This window comes from Thermobia domestica, chromosome 14 (genome assembly GCF_964235325.1).
Source record: "Thermobia domestica chromosome 14, izTheDome1.hap1.1, whole genome shotgun sequence".
NCBI classification, from domain to species: Eukaryota; Metazoa; Arthropoda; class Insecta; order Zygentoma; family Lepismatidae; genus Thermobia; species Thermobia domestica.
The window spans coordinates 37,102,247-37,125,378 of record NC_137467.1 but is presented as its reverse complement, the minus strand read 5'-3'; the positions used below and the strand labels follow the sequence as shown (position 1 = coordinate 37,125,378).

The 23,132-nt window shown below is 36.3% G+C and overlaps 1 protein-coding gene across 1 annotated transcript; it reads right to left on the bottom strand.

Moving 5' to 3' along the window:
* Positions 1-7,215: 7,215 nt before the first annotated feature.
* LOC145669785 (uncharacterized) lies at positions 7,216-22,864 on the bottom strand. The gene is made up of 2 exons (XM_081738127.1): positions 21,502-22,864; positions 7,216-7,409 (listed from the first exon to the last, which is right to left on the bottom strand). The coding sequence occupies exons 1-2, from the start codon at positions 22,862-22,864 to the stop codon at positions 7,216-7,218; spliced, it is 1,557 nt and encodes a 518-aa protein (XP_081594253.1).
* Between the last annotated feature and the right edge of the window lie 268 nt (positions 22,865-23,132).

The window sequence follows — 23,132 nt, the reverse complement described above, 5'->3', positions numbered from 1 at the left end:
GGAGAGATTGGCTTCCTCGAGGGCGGGGAGGGCTGGAATTCTTATATGGTTAACTGCTAGTCCAAGATTCAAGATTTCCCTTGTCTCTATAAAATTTGTAAATAGCCTACAAAATCCCTATTAAACAATAACAAGCGAAATCACAAGAGAAAACTATAGTTAAAGGGACAAAGGAAAATATTCATACCAGTTTCGGCGGTAATGTAGCTTTAAAACTATAGGTAAGTACAAAACAATTTAATTTAATTGGTTATTTTGTGATACTAAATGATTAATTATTCTTAACCGGATTTCGAGGCCAAATACTCCAGTGTGGCTGACAAAAATCAAGACATTCCATGATTATTTCCTACTTGCTTCTAAGAAATACCTGATCACAAAGTAGCGGACACCAGTTGGCCAAAAAAGATAAAAAGTAGCGGACCAATGACACTCCCTGACTACCTATGGTCGTTTCACATCAGCTGTTATCTTCAGATAGAGAAAAAGAAGCTTTTGTGTAGAGAACAAAAAATCTAGTGTTTTCGAATTACAATATATTTCTCTCTGCTATTGCAAGAACCAGGTGTCTACTTTGATCCAACCTCACTCAACCTCAACGTCACAAACTTATTTCGATCTCACACTCGCTCGACCTCACGCTCACATCATCAGTCTGACCTAACCTCACGCTCATAAACTCATTTCGCCCTCACGCTCCCAAACTCATTTCGACCTCACGCTCACTCGACCTCACGCTTACCTCACCGGTCTGACCTCACGCTTACCTCACCAGTCTGACCTCACGCTCACATAACCAGCCTGACTTCACGCTCACTCAACCTCACGCTCACATCACCATCCTAACCTTACGCTCACTCAATCTCACGCTCACAACTTCATTCTAACCTCACGCTCACATCATTCTAACCTCACGCTCACTTCGTGAGGTTGAGGTCGAGTGAGCGTGAGTTCCTAACTCCTGAGCGCCGACCTCATGAGTTTGGACACCTATGATCCTGATTACAGATACACATTTGAGCGTAGTTGGTTGTAGGTCCATACTAGTGGTGGCTCCAGCGTCCCATAAGAGGAAAGTTTGATCGATTTTATTTTATTTTGAGTTTCGAGTCCCATTCAGCAGCGAGGCTAGGCCTATATGAAACGTTCACCTACAGCTTAACTTGCAATCCGAACTACATGAATTCAGGCCAAAAGTGCGTACACTAAACCCCTTAGCCAGGAGCAAGCTCGGGAAGTTACATTACGGATGGGGGCCGAACCGCATCCAGTCTGAGTCCTTCAGTAACATTTGAATTTGAAGTTTTTCTTTAAATTCTTATGTGCTACAAATATTTAAAAAAAAAAAAAAAAACGTTTCCCATTGCTTAAACAGTGTACATTTTACATAATTGTGGATCTTCTTAAACATTTTACTCAGCACGGGAAAGAAAAAAATGTGGGTAACTGTTTGCATTCCAACATTGCTCAACATTATTCGAGTTCTATTTTCAATTGTCTACGGCACGGGAAAATACGGGTTCAAGTTTGGACGAAATTTCGTATGGTTTGGAAGCCACGGTAAGCTGTAGGTCAATGTCTCATTTAACATTGGTGCTGAAAGAAATGCCAAATGCAATTCTATCAATTTCTCAATCGATTTTGTAAAAATCATTTACAACATACACACTTATCACCAGGGTATTTTTAAACGGATACGAGGGGCCGCGGTGGCTCAGTGGTAGAGCGTTCACCTCTCGTGCTAGGGGTCTCGGGTTCAAACCCTGCTCCCGCCAAGTGAATTTTGTGGTGGACAACACCGTGTGCGTGGGTTTTCTTGGGGTTCTCCCGTTTCCTCCCACTTTCTTCATTCCACCATTTCATTCATCTCTCATCATCACCGTCTCCTTTAGCCTAACCAGCATAACCGTGGGACGTAAAACTCAAAAAAGAAAAAATAAATAAATAAAAAATAAACGGATACGAAAAGGACTCGAAGTAATTGTGGAGCTATGCTTATCCACCTCATGATAAAACGCAATCTCCCCAAATAAACCATTCTTCTATCCAAAAAAGTAATACAGAAGGCGCCCCCCAAAAATAGCAAATTCCTAAACTAATTTCCATGCCAACTACATAGAGGAAAGTAAGTGAATACCGCGCAGGAGGGTAATACCGCGCTTCAAAGTTTCTCTTTGATATCCCAGAGCGTAATATTTGTAATGGCAAATGAGAGGTAGGGAACAAGGAGTGAAACAATATTACACGTAACAGTTGGCTTTGCGCTCCATAATAAAAGACAAGTGGGAAGGTGCTTATAATTTGAGGAGAGACATTAAAACATTGTGTGTTGGATGTGTTTTGAAGAAGAATGAAATTATGTTGGTAACGCACATAGAATACTCCGTTCTTTTAGAATAATAAAAAAAAAAAACAACTACGCGACAATATTACCATGTTCTATTTTTAATTGCTTTTTTTGTGTGTGTGAAGATGCATATGGGATAATGGCGTGCAATGTATTTCATTAGTGTGCGGTTTCCCTCTCATTGTTTTCTAGGGGGCAAAATTTTCTTGCTCTGTTATTTTCTCAGATGCCTAGAAAGTACTTAACCCTTAACGGTTCACTATCTTTTCTGTCTGTTTCCGGCACTGCTTGCAAAATAATATATCTACAGACTACCTTCCGCGTAAAATTTACCAGAGTTGTCACAAGGAGGCAATAGATTCTCTGGATCGCGGAAAGCATGTACACAAATAACCACAAGGAACAATACCTAAAAATAATAGTCTTCAAACGCAATAGGCAAGATCAAAACATGTGTAGCCAAATGGTAACGAAAACTCGTTAAGGGTTAAAGAAAGACAAACGTAAAAGCTCGACAGAAGAAACATTGTGCAAATAGACATGACAATAGTTTGTGTTGATGTTTGCAATATACTCTATTTCAAGTTTTACTTCAAGTATTTCATTCCAAGTATAGTATTTCAAGTTTATTGTCTTTGTTTTCAGTACTTCAAGTTTATAGTACGTAGTAGATGATTAAATACATAAACATATATATTGGTTCCTATATTACATTATTCCATTTAATGTTAGAAAATTATCTGCGCACTATTACCCTACGGGGGTGGTGAATACCGCGCATTTGCCTCACTCACTTTCTCGCTTGTTTTTTCGTGACGTAATACAGTTGATATAATAGCCTATACATACCTTTAAAGTTAAAGGATGTCCTGAGTTCTTAGTCATTTTAATCCCAAAATGTCTGCGTAATTTGCGATTAAATCTTAAGTGCGCGGTATTCACCCACTTTCCTCGACCTGGTTAACTGTAATTTCCTCTCTCTACTTTTTAAGCAGAATCAGTTTATAATTTCTTACGTCTCTCGCTAAAATTATGTCCTTTCAATCAAAGGATAAATGAAACGAAATGTTTCAGTTTATCATCTTCATAGTTAAGCCGTGTAGGATAAGGGGGGAGCAATGATGAGAATTTATGAAATAGTGAAATGAAGAAAGTAGGAGGAAACGGTATAATCACTAGGAAACTCATGCACATGGTGTTTGTCCACCATAGAGCCTGCCTGGCGCTAACACTTACCGGACCACATACCCCATGCTTTCAACGGAAAGAGAATAAGCTCTTTAATATGCCAATTAATTATTTAAAATTGCTTTTTGTTTTACGTTATCTCTCACATTTAGCTTTCTTAAAATCATCACCATAGTATAATTAAAATTCGATTGTGCCTTTTCAATGAAAAAGTATTCTCTTCTCCAACAAACAAAAAAATCATGGGCATAACCTACTCCCCGAAAGATGTTTTTGAACACTCCCGAGCCTATGTAGAATACGAACATTAGTCCAGATTGCTTAGATGAAAGACAAAAGGAAAGAAAAAGAAAACTTCGAAAAAATTCCGAGGAAGTTGTTTTTGTGCAGATCTTATATGATATCCTCAATATATCCTGAAAGTTATCCTTGCCTTGGACCGTGAATTTTGTGTTTTAGGGGCTTAAGAGGCGAAATTTTAATTTCGTCTAAGAAAATAGTTATGAGGAAAATTGTAGTTTACAAAATTCTACACAGAAGATTCCTTTAGTCTTCTTTTCTGTAGAATCAATCTATTCTAATATCATAGGCGCAAATTGACCTCAAAGTTGGGAGGGGGGACAGGCAAGACCGTTTCCTTATTTTCTTTTTTTAACCGATGTTCAAAATATTTATGGAATTGAAAAACAATGCTGTGAAAATCAGGGGAGCAGAGATGTCTTCAACATTGGGAGGCGGTCAGATTTGATGCTTATTCTGGAGAGGGGGAGAGATGAGACTCATATTATGGTAGATGAATCTGATTTCTGAGGTGAAGTTGTATGTTATATAACAGGAGATATAGGTGAACTACTGGTACATGTTAGTATTACAAATCAGTGTCGTGAACACATTCTGAAATCTGCATACATGTATATTTATAATCGGTATGTTTCAACATAGAAAAAAAACATATCAAATCGGATTATTGGGGAGGACAGTCCCACTCAGTTTCAAGATTGGAGGGGACATGTCGCCCTCAATCGAGGGGATTTGCGCCAGTGTCTAGGATACGGATTGGCTTTTGTCAAAACACAAAATAGGGTACCAATTTACTAACTGTGACACTAAAATATTGAAAAAATAAACATCAAAAGAAAAAAGATTCGAAATAAAAAATTAATATTTTGGAGGAGGAAAGTTCACCTGTGATGAAATTAGCTGCTTCCGCTGCCTTTGGGATGGAATGAATACAACTTTGAAAACTCAGATAGTGATGCCCATTTTTATTGCAGTTTCGGATCCTACGAGGAAAAATAAATTTTATTTGAAACATCTTTTTCAATTTGTGTTAGATGGCGCTCTAATAAGTGTGTAACGTTATTTCTTCCGTTATAATCCCTGATTCCAAATATATATTGGTTATATGTATACTACGTAAGATTATGATGAAATCACATCTCGAGTGCACACTTTACAATATATATTTCGTACTATATTTATCGAATTTGTCACATTGAAATAATATACATCCAATTCTAACAATATGTTTCTTGGTTCTATATATTTCTACCTCACCATATCAACCAGATAAACAAGTCATAGCAACAAAAACAAGAAAAATCTTGATATAATAAAAATATTTAAATTATATCTTTATATACTTTTTTCTTCTTCTTCCTAATAGCTTGTCCCTTTAAATGGCACTTTTGCTCGTAAATAGAAACGATGCTTAGAAGTACATACAAAATATACACTATCGTTGTATAATGGCTCCCGAACTACAGGACTTCTTTAAATTGATTACAATTAAAGAAAGAATCCTGGACCGTTAAACATTTCACATACATAGTTACCTTATTTTCTTACTAGCGTTTATATACATAAAAGTTACAATTCATGAAATAATATACTTTCATCTTATCTCAATATCATTCTCATATTTATCCAATACTCTATTTTATTTTAATTCTATAAGATTATCGATAAGAAAGACATATTCAAAATATGATAAGTGGAGTGATTATTTTTAGGTCCTAAATAGATTCTTTATTTCAATACCATTTATGTTTGATAACAATAAATTTGGTGCATGTTAAAATACAACATTACCTATTTCATTTATTTGGCCACAGATAGCATAAGTGATAGACAACATTTGTATTAATGCATAGATATGATTTCATAGAATGTGAACAAAGTAAAAATTACGACGAAATCATAACCTAAATAGATTTAAAATAGGTTTGTTAATAGATTGGAAATCATGCTTAATTCTCATGCGTTCCTTGCAATCGTTAATATAACTGTACAGAATTCAAACGAACTACGAATTACAAATGAAATAATAACAATATTCGAAGTGAAACAAAACATAAACTAATTGGATTTGTTTTGACGGACGCCATAAATTTAGCTTAAGTGACTACCAAAAGATTCGGTTAAGTTGCATTGAATAGCACAATCTTGAGTACAGTCCTGTATGCTATTTACTTCACCAGTTCCTTGATTTCTATTTTGAAAATTTCTGCCACCTATGTAATTACTGTGAAATCTGGAATTACGCGTAAAATTAGAGCGATAGTTTACATTATTCCTAAAAGCGGTACGATTATTACTTCTGTTTCTTCTATACTAGGCTCGATCGCATTGCCATTATGAGAAAATTCAACATTACCTCTCGTATTACGACTACAATCTTCTCTAACATTCATATTTCGTACAGAAATATGATCAGCTTGGTTTCTGTTAGTATTACCTTGCAATCTAGACTGACTCTCATAATTTTGAACTATCATTATTAAGAGATTGAAATTAATACACTGCGAAGAGATCAATACTTGCTGTAGCCTAAACGGTAATAATATTTTTATTGATGCAATAATGCGTGATTATTTCTGATGTGGATTGATCTGCTTCAAGTCATTATATGCTGAAATTACAAAATCTGTAAGACTATTGTCTACTTTAGGATCAAAACTTCGGTCTCTAATTTGAGCATCCCTGTCTGCTAATATAAAATGGTTTTTAAAATTTGCTAACAGCATACTTTTAAAATCTGAATAATTGCGCAACTACCTCTGATCGATTTATACCATACCGCACAAGGTGGTAACAATATATGTGGCAATATTTTGAGGAAATTACCTTTATCTATACCAATTAGTTCACATTCTTCTTCAAATTTTTCTAAAAAAAATACTCGCTGGGATGTAAACCGTTCTACCACTGAATTTAGTTAAGGATCTGATTTCACTAAATTTCACGCGATTGCATTTAGCACTAAAATACCTTAGATGTTTAGATTTTACGTGTGTATGGTTCCTTTAACGTAGTCTTATGTCTTCGTCCTCGATATTAGAGATGGTGTCCTCCCTTTCAGAATAACCTTCTGATGGGTTGCTATCTTCTTCACAGGGTATTGATTCATTTCTCCTATGTTCCTCATACACTACGTTAAGGGCTGGAACAGAATTACACTTTGCAGTACTGATTTTCTCTTTGATGGCCTGCACCTCTTCTTGCAGTCTCCGAATTTGATTTGCATGTTCGTTGACCTGCGTTTCTACTGCATCAACGGTACTTCTCAGCACTGCAAAGCTATGGATAATTTGCACTATCCTATTATCGGTTATTTCTAGATTGGTATTTATCTGCTGCGTTACTTGCTCCAATTTAGAATCCATCTGTTGTCCTATTTGTTAGATTACTTGTTCTAGTCTCGAATCCAAATTTTGTGATACTTGTTCCAATCTGATAGCCAATTTGGAATCCATCTGCTGTTCTATTTGTAGTGTCACTTGCTCCAATCTGGAATCCATCTGTTGTGTCATGAAATTCATCTGCTGTCCTAGCTGTCGTAAAAGATCAATCACGTCCGTTGAAGTTTCAGTTGCTGGAATAATGACATCTTCAACTCCTGTAGTGGTATTCACTTATAGTTCATCTATATATTTTTTTCTTTTATTACGTAGTAAAATGGAATTCGTGATATTGAGATAGTTCACTAAAAGTTCTGACAAATCCGAAGGTTCCACGGTTTTGGCGCCATATAAATATGAAATTTATTTCTTCCAATACAATCCCTGATTCCAAATATATATTGATTATTTATATACTACGTAAGTTTATGATGGATTCACACCTCAAGTATACAATTCAGAATATATATTTTGTACTATATATATCAAATTTGTCAAATTGAAATAATACACATCAAATTCTAACAATATGGTATTTTGTTCTACATATTTCTACATTGCCATATCAACCAGATAAAAAAGGTGTCATAGCAACGAAAACAAAAAAAAATCTCGATATAATACAAAATATTTAAATTATATCTCTATATACTTTCTTCTTCTTCTTAATAGCTTGTGCCATTTAAATAGCACTTTTGTCCGTAAATAGAAACGATACTTAGAAGAACATACAAAATATACATTATCGTTGTAAGCGAAAATATTTCAAATATATTTTTTATAAATTTAAAAACAAACTAATATAATAGTAGCACAAAAAGCGATTTCTCACAGAAAAAATCGACAGTAATTAAAATTAAAAAACTGAGTACAATAAATCACGATGAGCCCGTATTAATTCCCGGGCCACCTGATACATAAGTTATTTGCATAACGTCCGCACAAATATAATCGAGCCTATCACCAATATGTTTAAAAATTCCGTTAACTAAGGTTTCAGCAATAATTTCGTCCATTTTCGATTGTTTTACCACTTGCCACCCCTCCATAAAGGGTTAAAAGTGGATCTGAAAAGGTAGGGGACGGTAGTTGGCGGTATAACGTCACGCCTATCTTTGTCTATTGTAATTTTTTGGAATTGGAAGACGCCGTACATATTTTTGGATGTGGGAGGACGGCGTCCTACTTGTTACCCACTTTTACCCCTGCCTATATAGAGATGTGGCTGAACTTGGATTTAAATAATATCAAAACTATTACTATTCATCCCAGCGGCCCCCAATACAGCAATACTATGAGTCAACACTAATATTAGTTGTTCTCCATCATTATTACGTTACACACTTCTCACGCTTCCCCATACTATTGTTTTCTTATCGACACAGTATTTTTTTTTCATATTGTAAGACATATGTTCATGGTCTCTTGTTTTTGAAAATGAGTTTAGAAACCATGTTTCATCTTCGTAACACTTGAGAAAAATCAAATATTTCAGTTTAACTTCCCACGTTATACCGTTTTAGGCTAAGGGAGACGATGATTAAGGCAAGTGAATGAGGAAGGAATAATTGGTGGAATGCGAAAATGGGAGGAACTGGGAGTACCTCGAGAAAACCCCCGGACACGATATTTATCCAGCACAAACTTACTTAGCCGGAAATCGAACTAGCGACCCCATGCACCAGAGGATAACGCTCTACCCCTTGAACTCCGTGCCCTCCGTCTAACATGAGGAGCCTCGTGAAATACTCTTTGTTTGGCATAAATCTTAAACATCCTCTTTTCTTTGAAACCTTCTCCCTTTCCTTTAGAATACGTACGGAAGCAAAAACTTTTGAAAAACTTACAGTCCCTTCCAAACTCTAGACTTTTCAATGCAGTTACTTAGTACTATGCCAAGCATCTGGCCTTGACTTATATACTGGACTATTAAGCAAACAGATATTCACTTTTACATATAAGAATATGTTGTGCGGTGTACGCTTTTTACCTAGGTATATTCAGAAAAAATCAGTTTATATGTTTGAAATAACTGATTCTACGAAAGAAAAGTCTAAGGATATTTTTTGTGTAGAATTTTATAAGCTACAACTCATAACACTTTTTCTCGAAAACTTGATAATTTTCGTGATAATTGCATACAACTAGAATTCCCGCTTTTATACCACGGAACAAACAAAAATACCCTTTTCTCAAGTTAATGGCACTTTAAAGAATATTCTGACGACACGAAAATAAGGTTCCACACAAAATTCCAGCTTATTAACACTAGAAGCACGAAGCAGTCATTTTGACTGCTTCAAGAAACATAATTTCGTATCACTTCTGTAATATTTTCGCTAAGGCTCTGAAATTCATTGACTTTTAATATTTTTGTGCCCACTTGTTGATAGCATTAATAATAAATTGATGCTTCTTTTTACAGGGGCGCTATTGTCAGTTATACCTAGAAGCACGAAGCAGTCATTTTGACTGCCTTATAAAGAGTATAGGAAATTAGTGTTTTTGTTTGCATGTTACATATGACAGTTTTAAATATTTATTATTTGAAAACAAAAGAAAAATTGACACCTTTATTCATTGTAATTTGAGAGAGAAAAATTTATGATAACTTATTGTTTTATTAGGTATATTGCGATACATAGTTCCAACTATAACTTCATTTTTTTGTAATATGAGATATCTCTCAGTGTTTTATGGTCGAAAAACAAATTAGTTTAGATACATGTGCCCAATATCTACATGTTAGTGTGCACTTGAAGTTGTTTGAGCTGAACCGTGTACATTGACATTTTACGATGAGAACTCAAGAAATACTTCGAGCTTTACATAATCTCTTGGAAGATGAGTCTGAGGATTCGAGTGAAGGGTATGGAAACTGGAGTGATTTTGAACCTGAAGAGAACATTAAATATTCAAGTGATGAAGGAAGGGAAGACAGCGATGGTTATGACAACGCCAGTAGTGGTGACAGTTTTATTGCTCAAGATGGAACATTGTAGAAAAAAATTGGATTTGATACAAGGTTACGTTGACTGGGCATCTAAGCAGAATTTTGTTCGCGAAGTTCCAGGACTGACAAATGTTGCCAAGTGGCAAATGTCTGAGGAAAAATGTAGTAGTGCTTTTCGTTTACTATATGATAAATTTATGATGAGGCATATCCTAAAATGCGCCATTTCTGCAGTCAGCAACATGGAATTTTAACTCTTCAAAACTACAGTCTTATTTGGCCCTTATTATTTATGGAGGTGTTTCAGCATTGCCCAGTAGGCTCTTGTGGGAAAGATCAAGAGAACCACAATTTATAGGAAAATAATGAGTAGGGATAGGTTCTGTGAAACGAAACGGTACCTGATACTTGATGAAAAGGCACAAGATCTGCATGACGTCAAGGGAACAAACTCGAGACGGAACTGTGGGATGAGTTTATTGAGAACAGCATAAAATGTTACAAACCACCTGACAACGTGAACTTGACGAGCAACATTATCCTACGAAAGTCAGAATTCGATTTCTGCAATATATGCCAAATAAACCCGATAAATTTGGCATCAAAATCTGGTTACTAGCCGACGTACAATCAGTCTACCGTCAATGGCTTTCCATATGTGGGCAATTATTGGTAGCGTCATGCTGGGACACAGTTAGGTTAAATTCTAGTGTCTAGTTTGATAAATTCTTTTATTGGAAAAGGAATAAATGTGACAAATGTAATAACTTCTTCACAACAAGGAAACTAGCTGAAAGACCTGTATCACTGTGATGCTTACCTCCATCAGAGTGGTAATGAATTAGTTGTCCACAAATATAAAAGCAACAAAAGTGTCTGTGTGCTTAGTTCCATGCGTGAGTCAGTGTCAATTTCCAGCACACTATAAGAAAAAATAGCGAAACTATAATGTATTACAATCAGATGAAGTTTAGTGTAGACATCGTTGATCAAATGGTGAAGAAACACAAAGTGAGTTGTGCGTATTGATTCCTGGAAGATGTACAGAGAAGCTACTGGAAATAAAATCAGTAGGTGGCAATATCTCTAACGTTTTTCCGAAGATTTGATTGTAATGTGACTGCCCTTCCACCCGCAAGCGAAAAAATGTCAAGGACGATTGTGTAAAAAAAGAAAAGAAAACAGATGACATATGCTACAAATGTCGAAAGTATGTTTCTGGAAAGTGTGTACTGCAGAGATCCGAAAGCCAATTATCTGCTCCAAGTGTAGGTGACTTTGTGATGGTTTTCTCCTAAGAAGGTATTATATTTTCGAAAGATATCATAGCAAATATTATTTTAAAATCAAATTTAAAACCTAAGAGGGACACTAATCTTACGTTTCTTTCATTATTTTAGAAATACTGATATCAAATATATTAATAAATATTTTAATATTACATATTAATGCCCTTGATGTTCATAAATAAAAGCAATAAAATACATAATATGCTTTGTAGGCTTACTTCTAGATAAGTCTCATTGAGAATGTCAATAAAATAGTCATCCTGTGTCACCGTACTTTTCTAATTTAGTCAAAAACCGAAAGCAGTCAATTTGACTGCTTCGTGCTTCTAGGGGGTTCAAATTTTCCGTGCTTCTAGTGTTAAGAATGCTTTCCATGTTAAAACTCTAATTTTACTGGGTCGAAATGAAAGTTGTGATGCGACTTTGCTATGCGGTAAAGCGATGTGGTTAAGGAGACGCCTTACAGCACCAGTACTTGACAATTAGACTGATGTGAATGATCACAAAGAGATTTTAACACCGTGGCCATTTCATTTCCTACTAGCGTTTATGTGGAAGTTGGAGCTCCGTCTTCAAACACTATCAAGTTTGTGTTACGCTTTAGTTTCTTTTCACAAATGTTTTTCATGTTTATTTTCTAGTTGTTAGTTTGTTAACTTGAAATCTCGCATTTTAAATTTCACTCACTTCCGTATCCACTACAGTTGTGAAATGTTCCATATCTATCTGTCTCTCTCTCTCTCTCTTTCTCTCTCTCTCTATATGATATTCTCAATTTTTCTTTTCCTTTTTCTACAACGTGGCTCTACCAATCTCGTCTGTGTTCCCATGGATTTGCAATAAAGAAAGCAGTCAACTTGACTACTAACCCACCTTCACGTACATATGCGGGACAGCATTTTAGAACCTTCCCTTCTTTTTCTATTAACTACATACGGTGATAAGAGGGACAAAAGGGGGGCAGTTAACACTCCACTTTTCTAAAGTGACACATTTTTTAAAAAGTGAGACTACGTGAAACTCTTGAAGGTTTCTATTTTCAATATTTCAAACGAAAAGCATCATTTCTAAGGAATAGGTATTAAGAAGAGATTTGGCGAAAACTGGATCTGATGTCTTGATGTTAATGTCTTCCTGAGTATTGATGAGTTTTGTGATTTTAGTGCGTGGAACACATTCGACGAGTCAGAGATAGAGAATTTTCAGATCTTGATACTTGGGATCATAGTTTGTGAGTAGAAAACAATGTATCTAAGACTTCGTGGTGCGTGCCATAGAGTCATGGTCATGTGGTAGTCTGATTATGAGTGTGAAGATTCACTGAGACTATGATGACGTTTGGCCATTATAGCATGAGCTTGATTATCAATTTGAGAGTCGTGAATGGGTGGATCAATATCATTAGAACGTTTTGTGCGGGCCTTCCGCGTGGCTGACGAAGCAACCGAAATGGAAGAGGCCGCGGGAACTGTTGGTAATTCAGAAAAACCTGTGGCCATGATAATACAAACAAAGATAACCAACAAAAAGTGTTTACAAAAGGTAGGTGCACAGGTAAAGACCAGTCATTCGGATAGTGGCCAGGTGGAGAGAAGCCCCAGTGTAAAATCTGCAGCATCAAGTTGCACTTTACTAGAATAGTCTTATAACTGTTGCTTGATGTTTGCTTTGAGCAGCTCCCAGAATCAGGAAAGGATGTTCGTATGTACCCTATACTAGTTCAAATCGAATTCACGCCGTTATCTCATGTTTAATAAATACAAAAATTTGAAGTATGTTTAGTTTGAGAAAAATAATTAAATGCATCTTTTACAAACAATATGTTTCTAGAAAATATATTCAAAATTTATTTCACTTTTAATTACGTTCCTTAAAAACAAATATTAATTTGTTGATATTTGATTATTGATGAATAATAAAAGAAAGATTACTTTGAATTGAAAAATTATTCTGGTAAACCCTATATTTTTTATTCCAGTTACTGGACAGGAAATTGAACTCTTCATAAATGAATTATCACCAAAAACAACATCTGGTATAGATGTATTATCAGCATTTGTATTCAAACATTCGAAATCAAATATATTAAAACGTTGCCAATATATCTTTAACCTAAGCTTAGAAACAGATGTATTTCCTGGTGATGTCAAGACTACTGTAATAAAATCAATATGTAAAAGGTTCTCAAAGGCTGATCCTTATACCTATAGACCTATATCAATCCTCAGTATGCGATATACAAGTTACAGAGATTGTTTGTAAAAACGCTGATAAAGCTGGAAAAGTAATTGCAGTTTTCTTAGACCTAGCTAAAGCATTCGACACAATATTACACAAAATTCTCTTAAACAAACTAGAAAAATGTGGAATAAAGTGCATATCGGGATTTTGGTTTAGCAGTTGTTTGAAAGATAGAAAACAGACAGTCCAAATAGGTTATTTCCAAAGCAATTATTCATATGTAAAATAAGGAGTTCCACAAGGAACTGTATTAGGTCCAATATAATTTTTAATTTATATAAACGATTTGTTCAATTTAAAAATGGAGGTCAATATACAATCATTTGCTGATGACACCTCACTTATATCTATTGGTAAAACATGGACAGATATATTCAAGAAAACTGAAACAGAAATGAAAAAAGTAATTTAATTTCTTGATAATCACCAGTTAGTATTAAATACTGAAAAAACGGATACATAACGTTTTCGCCAACTTTAACAGGACAGCCGGAAAACATATCACTGCAATATCTTTATTGTTAAAATACTGAAAAATGTAATTGTAGGCCAATTATTAGTGAAAATAAAGTAAAATATTTATTTATATTTATTGATAAGCATCTAAAATAGTCTTCTCACATTACACATATCACCACAAAATTAAGAAAATTGTATATGAATTTGCTCAATTACCATACATTGTAAGCATAAAAATATTACGTACTGTATATTATGCTCATGTAATGAGTATATTTATATAATACATTAATCTGGGATGCTGTTTGCCTTACTCATTTAAAACCTTTGATGGTTCAGCAACATAATATTGTAAGAATATGTTTAAAAAAGGACTTGAAAGTAGACTAGACAGATTCTATAACCAATTTTCAGTATTACCACTTTCAAAATTATATTTATAGAGGTAGTTAATGAATACTTTAAATCATATCCCCGTACCTATACTGCTTCTATGAAAATTGTTGCGTCAATACTACAGGATTCTGAAAGATGGATATTTAGATAGCGTACATATTAGTTCCTAAGTGTAGTATTGGCCCGACTACTATAGGTACCACAGTTTTCCAGCTTAGTTTAAAGTTCATTTTATCATGTTTTCTGCAGCCTTTAACTCTGAAAGGAAACATTTCTGCACACAGATTGGTCTATAATAGGGTTGTGTTGATCATGAACGATTCGATCATATGAACGAATCATGTCGTGAATCAAACGAATTATGATTCTTTCCACAAATTAATCGATTCTTCTAATGAATCATTTGTACTTTTCACTGAATTGCTTGCCGTGATCGAAATGACTTGAGAATCACAAACTGCCAGCTTGTGTGAGAGAATTGGTAGGATTGCTTCTGTATATGCGCTTGCAGTTCACGAGAAGTAAAAAGGAAAGAAAAGCATACGCGTGCTGCTTGTCCCTGCTTTCGTAAATGCGTGCGGTTTTTTTTCTTTCTTCTTGCGTGGTAGGATTGCTACCTACGAAGGAAGAAAGCTACGTTACTAGAAAGAGATTACTTTCAAAATAAACTTTTCTGTTGCTTGCTTCTCGTTGTGAGGTACTGACAGTGTTGCACAATTAGACGTAATACAATTTCGTAGTTAATACTAACATACTCTTGATGAGAATTTATCCATTTTATTAAGATACTGTACTTAAATTGGATAAAATTATTTTTATCACTTTCAACTGCACTAGCCAGAAAGGTCAATTTTAATGTTTTATAATCAACTCAATGTAATCTATTATATTCCATTTAAGTACAGTATTTACACACAAAAAGTGCACTCTGAAATATTTGTAATGTATGTAATGGATTTTACAAATGTATATATAGAAAGACGAATATAGATTCTTTATGGGAAGACAGTGTATTCCATCTTTCAGTAAAATCAATTGTCCACATGGAACAAGGCTTAGTGGTATCTACTTTTCGCTGTACTACTATTGAAATAGACGTGAAGATATACAAATGGTTTTCCCAGCTTCCATGTAAACAAAGCTATGTTGGAGACCCGGGATCTATTCTTGGCAGGAGCTCATGTGGTTCCGATTCCATGTTAATCAGTAAGTCCACGTTTCATATAGCCTTGCTGCTAAAAAGATTGATAAACTCAAAATCAACTCAAATTTAATAGACGAACAATGATGATTTTAGATTTGGCCGGAGAGAAAATCCTCGGGACTAAGAAGTTTCCCCTGGTGCACTTCTCAAATTGGGTTCAATTGGGGTTACTAGTATTTTCGCAACTCGTATATGTTCATCTCTTGCTTATTGAGATAGTGATGGCTCAGTGGTAAATCGTTCACTTCTGGAGGAAGGGGTCCATGGTTTTCTCCTATTTGCGCCAAATGGTATTTATGGTGGAAAAACACCACATTTGTGGGTTTTCTCTGGGTTTTTTCGTTTTCGCTCACTTCCTTCATTTCATCATTTCATTTATTCTCATCATTATCGTTTCCTTTAGTCTACACGATGGTAACCATGGAACGTAAAACTTTAAGATTTCATTTCATTTCTCGTTTACTCAAAGTCTTCCCGAGGTAAATCTTTTAAAATGATCACAATAATATTAAATATAAGTTGACATCTCAACTCTCTTCCTTCTCTAGCTCAAACGAATTCAAAAAGATCATTAACAATTGTTGTCAGTCAAGAATAAAATAGAACACATTTTAGAATGTAATAGGATAAAATATAAACCTTGCAATTTAACGATCAGCGTTTATGTCCATTAATCTAAGGAAAATGAATGATTAAAGCAAGTAAATGGCGATGAAAGAATCGGTGGAATGAGAGTGTGGGAGGAAACAGGAGTACCCCCAACAAAACACAAGGACTAGGAGTGGATCAAACCAGGGACTGCACGCACCAGAGACAAGAGCTTTACCAGTGAGTCACGGTGACTCCCAGGATATAATTGAATGGATTGCAAGAAACAATTTACTCTAATTATTCATCCGCCTCTTCTTTACCCTATAGGGCATAACTGTAAGACATAACAACAGAAGAAATCCATTAATATGATGTGTACTTTAAAAATTTATATGACCTGGGATAATAATACTCACCAGAAGAGATATAGAAGTATAGACCCCTTGTCAAATGCTTTCTGTATTTAAAACCAAAAGCATGAGTGTCGCCTATACATTGCACTTAGAGATCTATATTTTTCTCCATATTAATTCTTATGCAGTGTTTCTTCTAGGCCTGCTTTTTAGGAGGCGCTGCCATCCCCCCGGAGCTCTGAGAGTGTCCCTTAGAGCGGACCAAAATAGTACATTTATAATATAATATTAAATAGAATAGTATGAGCAGTGCCTCCCCCGGAATGCTTAGTGTGCCTTTTCGGAATATTATTTCTGAAACAAACACTCTTCTTATGGAGTAGGCCTATATTTCAATAAAGTATTTCCTCGTAAAGTGAAGTTGGCAGAAATAAACGTGGAGGTTGCAAAAGTTGTGGTCTTTGCCTAAGCGCTAATATGAAAACAAGATGCATAAATAACAACAATCGGAATAAAGAAACAGCATATTATTGAAACTTCAATATAGCACTAAAGCTTTCGAGTTCTCGAGCCACTCCACTCACCCCAATGCAACGCTGGCCGTGTTATGTGGCAAAGATGATACACGATATTGCATTTCCTCACAGGGAATATATTAAATTGGGAAGAAATGAAGTGCAGTAGCTCAAGCGAGCCGTATGATCGAATAATTACCACTCAATTCATATGATCGAATAACTCAGGGTGCTAATTACTGGGGGGGATGAGGGGGATTTCCCCCCTCAATCACATTTTGTCCCCCCCAAAGAAGTCAGCTGAAGTATCCCCACCGGGGATGCTCGCTTTCCCCCTCAAACTATGCTTAGTATAACTCCAAATTTCACTGATTTTTGTTATTTCTTGTAAATTTAATCTTCTAGCTGTATTTCGAAATGATCGATGTAAACTGTTCAATTTTGGCCATTTCTACTTACCACCTAATTACCCACTATTTTCAACGTTGTTTAGTAGAACTATATTATTATGACTACGGTTGTTACTTGCAACTGTACCTTCGTATCCTTCAGTTCGTCATCGTTTGTGAATTTGAATGTACTAATTGCGTACAACAAAACCACATATAGATTTATAAATGTTCTTAGCGGTTGGCCAAGAAGAAGTAAACAAATAGCTTCTTCTACCATACTTGGCGAAGTTCGGATATGTCATATTCATCCTCTATATTTGTATCGATTATCATCTTATTTTAATTTTTGTTATAACATATTATTTCATTTTCCAGTGTACTCTTTGTTAGCACATGGTCTTCCTTCCCTAGTAGGTTGTGTGTATGCAACTCAAAAGTTGCATTTAATTTGTGATAATTAGCATAGTAATCACTGCTTTTACAGTTTACGGAAATCAACTTTTGAAACTGTACTCAAAATCTGAGATATAGGTATTCTCTCGTAAGTATATGTTAACGTACACGCTGGGGGATACGCTCCTAGGGAGCAGACGTGTTAGTGAAGGTGATTTTTAGGTGAATAAGCGGATAATTCAAGATTTGTTTCAGCATTTGTTATTTCCATGTCTGCCATTTTCCGTGTCTGTATAAGCATTTCAACTGGAGCGGGTTTTTTAAAAGTTAACCCTTCATTTTTTCATCTTTTCGCTGTACAGTTTGCTGTCCACGCAATTAATGTTGTCTGAAAAACTTCAGTGTAATGTTTTACTTTATTTGAATAACGTAGCCCATAGTGAATCAACTCATCTTCAACCTAACAGTAAAGAAATTTTTAAGTGTTGACTTTCCGTGCCCATCACGGAATCGATATTTGGAGAAAAAAAAGTCGTGATGAGCACAGCTTTAGCGGGAAGTAGAAGCACAAGCTCGAAATTTGAATTGAGATATTTTAAATATTTGGCCTTCGATTTGACCTTGATGTGAGAAATCGGGACGAGCAACAATCCATTTCTTATTTGATAGGCTAATATCTAGATTTTCTTTAAAAAAAATGTCCGGTTTAAATGATAATTTTAGTGGTTTTCACAAGACTGAAGTAGGTTTCTTTTCGCAACCTGTATGTATTAATGCAAAGTGGAAGCTTTCAATATGAGTGGAAAAATTAACATATGCTTCTGATCATGGCTATCGCTCGATCCGAATTATTAACTAAATAAACCTTAGAGAGCTACGGGGACAAGAGTGAGTACAACATTAAAACACGTTCAGAAAGGTTTAGTGGGGTGTGTGTATGTCAGACAATATATATGTGCATAGTTATTGTCGGTAGATTTATTAAATTAATATATCTCTTATTTATTACGGATGTCACACACACACACACACACACACACACACACATATATATATATATATATATATATATATATATATATATATATATATATATATATATATATATATATATATGAGGGGTAAGGCATTTATTGTCTCATTTTGAAATTTGAACCTTCAGACAATGGACTTTGGCCTAATTCTACCCCCCCCCCCAATATAGATTCGCACACTGGAATAACTCATGTGCGCAAAAAAGATGAGCAGAAACATAACTGATTCAAAGAGTGAATCATTCCCAACCAATTCACTTGCGCGAAAGGAATGCGCTAACGACCAATTCATATCAACGAATTAAATGATCGAATCATTTTAGTGAATAAGAGTAAATGTATCGATTCTCGGAAATGAATCGATTTGCCCATCATCACCAGCTACGAGCAAAACTATACTTACTACCAGGATGATACTCAACCATACATGATTCTTCTGCATTTCATGAGGCAAACTTGGACATATTTAATGCGAACAATGTAAAGTTTATTTTAAACCTGAACATCCTAATGCACACACAATCAATCTTAATTTGAATGATGAAGCAAGGGTATAAATCACCCACAATTTGCTTCTCAAAAAAATAAAACACTATTCACAACGGTGTATAAAGGTTATACTACTTAATTTTTTTTTTTAGTGCTAGCCGAAGGCTAGCTCCCTTGCGAGGGTTACGCCCTCTATCCGGGGTGAGGAGTGCAGAGACTGGGGAAGGAAGGATATTGGAGGTGGTCTATGGGAAGTAAGAGTAAGCGGAAAGAATCATTTATTTTATTTAGATCATAATTTCAGTTTACTGCTTTTATTGCATTTTATTCAATTTCATTGGACATTATGAACTTTGTTCATAATCATGAGGACAGGGAAAAAAATGACAATGAAGTGCATATGACAGGACAACACAAGGATATGTTAGTGAGACGAATGCAGATTATCTTCTTGTCCAGGGGCTGCTCTGGACAGTAATGTAGACAAGTGGAGCCCTGTTAGCACAATAGGTTACGGTGCAGCATATGTAGGTGATATATGAAATGGAAGGTGATCAGAAGAATAAGCTGAAGCGACAAAATGATCTGGATGGTCTGGTGGAATGGTTTTGAGATATAAAGAGAAGAGTAGGGATAGAGGGCAAGTAGAAAATTGATATCCTAAATCATAGTGGCGATCGGCATCCATAGTATCTAGAAGTAATGGATGACGTTGCTGAAACCGGTTTGTGATGAACTTTAGTCGCAACTGTTCAAAATGACGGAGAATGGTAGGAAAAGAGATACGGTCGTAAAGCTCCTGTGTCGGACTGGGAAGCTTGATCCTATAAGCCAGACGAAATGCGTGCCTTTCAAGAACTTGTAATTTCTGATAGAAAAAATGTAGTGCAGCAACCCAAGCGGGATGACCATAAGTTAGAACTGGACGTAAGAATACCTTATACGTATTAAGGATTGTAGTGGGTTGCAATCCCCATGTGGTACCAACTAGACGTTTTAGTAAATTGAGCCGAGCATACGCTTTACGAATGATTGCGTGAAGATGCGGCCGCCAAGTTAAGTGATGATCGATTATGATACCAAGATAGGTAACCTCTTTAGTAGGTGATATTCGTGTGCCGTGAACCTCTAGATTAAGTAGATCGGGGTTTTTCTGAACCCGAGAACGTTTTCGAGGTGGTATGAAAACGATAGCTTGGGTCTTAGTCGAGTTAATATGAAGGCGCCACTGAGTACACCATCGGAGGAAAGAATCTATTGCTAGGCGGAGAGCAGAATTGATTTGTTGAATAGTTCTGGCCGTGCAAAGAAAGGCAGTATCATCTGCATATTGAAAAGTACGAACATTGGGAGGAAGGGTTGGCATATCAGCTACAAACAGAAGGTATAGAAGAGGCGAGAGAGCGGAGCCTTGAGGTACACCAGAATGTTTAAAGATCGGATGTGATGAGGAACTATTGATGGTAACATAAGATAGGCGGTTAGAAAGAAAATGGAAAATGAAGCGAAGGTAGCAGAGTGGAAGCCTAAAACGGTGAAGTTTGAACATGAGGGCTAAATGCCACACTTTATCAAAAGCCTTCTCTAGGTAAAAAAGAATGAGGCATGAAGGCCGAGCAGTGTTATAATGATTTGTGATTAGGTTGAGAAGTCTGAGCAATTGATCATTGATGCTGAAATTTGGTCTGAAACCAGCTTGGTGTACAGGCAAGAGATTATATTGAGAAAGATGGTGATGTAGTCTGATGACAATGATGCGCTCAAGAATTTTGCTAAATACGGAGGTTAATTGTATTGGACGGTAAGAAGCAACAGAATCTGGAGGTTCGTTGGGCTTAAGAAACATGAGAGTGGAAGAAGTCTTCCAGTCACAGGGGATGTAGCCAGTCCGGAGAATAAAAGAATATATATATGAAAGGAGCAGAAGAAGACAATAAGGAGCCTCTTTGATATGACGATAAGTTATGTGGTCGATACCAGGAGCTGTGTTGCGCTTGCGGTTTACGACGGTGGCGATATCAGATGTAGAAATTGGAGCAGTGAGAGGATTGTGGTCTGGAAGAATGTGTGCTGCACTGGGTTGTAGATATGGAGATGATAAGTTCAAGCGATCAGTAGGATGTCTTTGAACAAAATCAGATGGGAATGGGGTGAAGGTAGTCTGCAGGTGGTCTGCAAAGGCGTTCGCTTTCTCTTCGTCTGTGTGTAATGGTTGGTTATTTACTAACAGCGGATATGGTGTGCGAGTAAGCTTCCCAGTCAACATATGAAATCGCTTCCAATACTTAGTAGGGTGTGAAGTTTCAGCTAAGTTGTTACACGTCTTCACCCAGTTGCGAAGTTTATGTGCCTTGACGTAGTTACGCACAGTGCGCTGAAGTTGGCGATGATGACGAAGAGCTTCTAGGTTACCAGTGCGCTGATATTCGCGAAAGAATTCGCGAGAACGATGTATGAGAGGTAGGTAGTTTGGCGGTAAACGTGGTTGGTACCTGGTTATTTCAGTTGTGGGTATATGAAGGTCAGAAGCGTGATGAATGGAATGAGTGATTTCAGAGACCCGTGCGTAGAGATCATCTTCGGTAGCAGGAGGCTCGATGGTAACCAAATCTTCAGCAATAGTTGTGCGATAGTCATCCCACTTGGTTTGATCAAATCGTATAACACGACGAGGTTCAGGGAGCAAACGAAGAGTAGGAGCCTGCGGTTGATCGATATGAAGTTTGATAGGAAGGTGATCACTACCTATGGAATCGCGCACTTCAAGAGTGCAACGCTGGAAGAGATTGCCAGAAGAAATAACTACGTCAGGTGTGGTATTCGTGATGGGTCTGGTTGCTTTAGGTATATCAAAAACATGGCCGGTGGTATGAGTAGTAATGAAGTCAAGGAAGCTTTGCTTCTGATTATCTGGACGGCTGTGAATATTGATGTCGGCCATTATGATATAATATTTAAAGTTATTGGAGATGTAAAGAAAGAATGAGCGTGGGATGGGGTGTCCAGGGCGTACATATATGGTAGCTACGGTAACGTAAAGGGAGTGGAAGTACAACGTCGTAATGAGATACTCTGGAACATTAGTCAATGCAGGATGATATTGACGGTGACTAATCGAAGGATGGAAGCCAATGGCCACTCCCCCATTTGCTCGGCGTGCTGCGATGGTAGAATCAGAACGGAGTAGGGTGTATCGAGGTATCCTGAACGTCATAGATGGAGTAAGAAGAGTTTCGTTCAGAAGGAAGGCCTGAATAGTTTCTTCGAGAAGTAGCTGTTCGAAGAGAGTGTACTGGGAAGCAAGTGATCGAATATTAAGAAACAGTAAAGAAATACCCATGATTAAGGTGCAGCAGTAGTGTTGGAAGTGGCGGAGGAGACATGTAATTCCTCAAGAGGGGTGGCGTGAAAATAAACATGAGGGCCAGAGTAAGTAGCTTGAAAAGAATATTTATATATTATGCGGGCTGCATGATTGACCACCTGGAGGATATGCTGACGTAGAAACGGGTGAATGTTCTGCAAAGCGATGGTAAAGAATGAAAGGAGTTGCTGTACGGAAATTCCTTCATCAAGAGGTTGTGGTGCTACATGTTGTTGAACTTCTG

Coding starts and splice junctions, on each gene's coding strand:
- LOC145669785 (XM_081738127.1), bottom strand. CDS start 22,864: ATGGGTATTTCTTTACTGTTTCTTAATATTCGATCACTTGCTTCCCAG. Junction 7,410..21,501: donor CAAGCGCAACACAGCTCCTG/GTATCGACCACA, acceptor TCATTATTCCAG/CAACTGAAACTTCAACGGAC.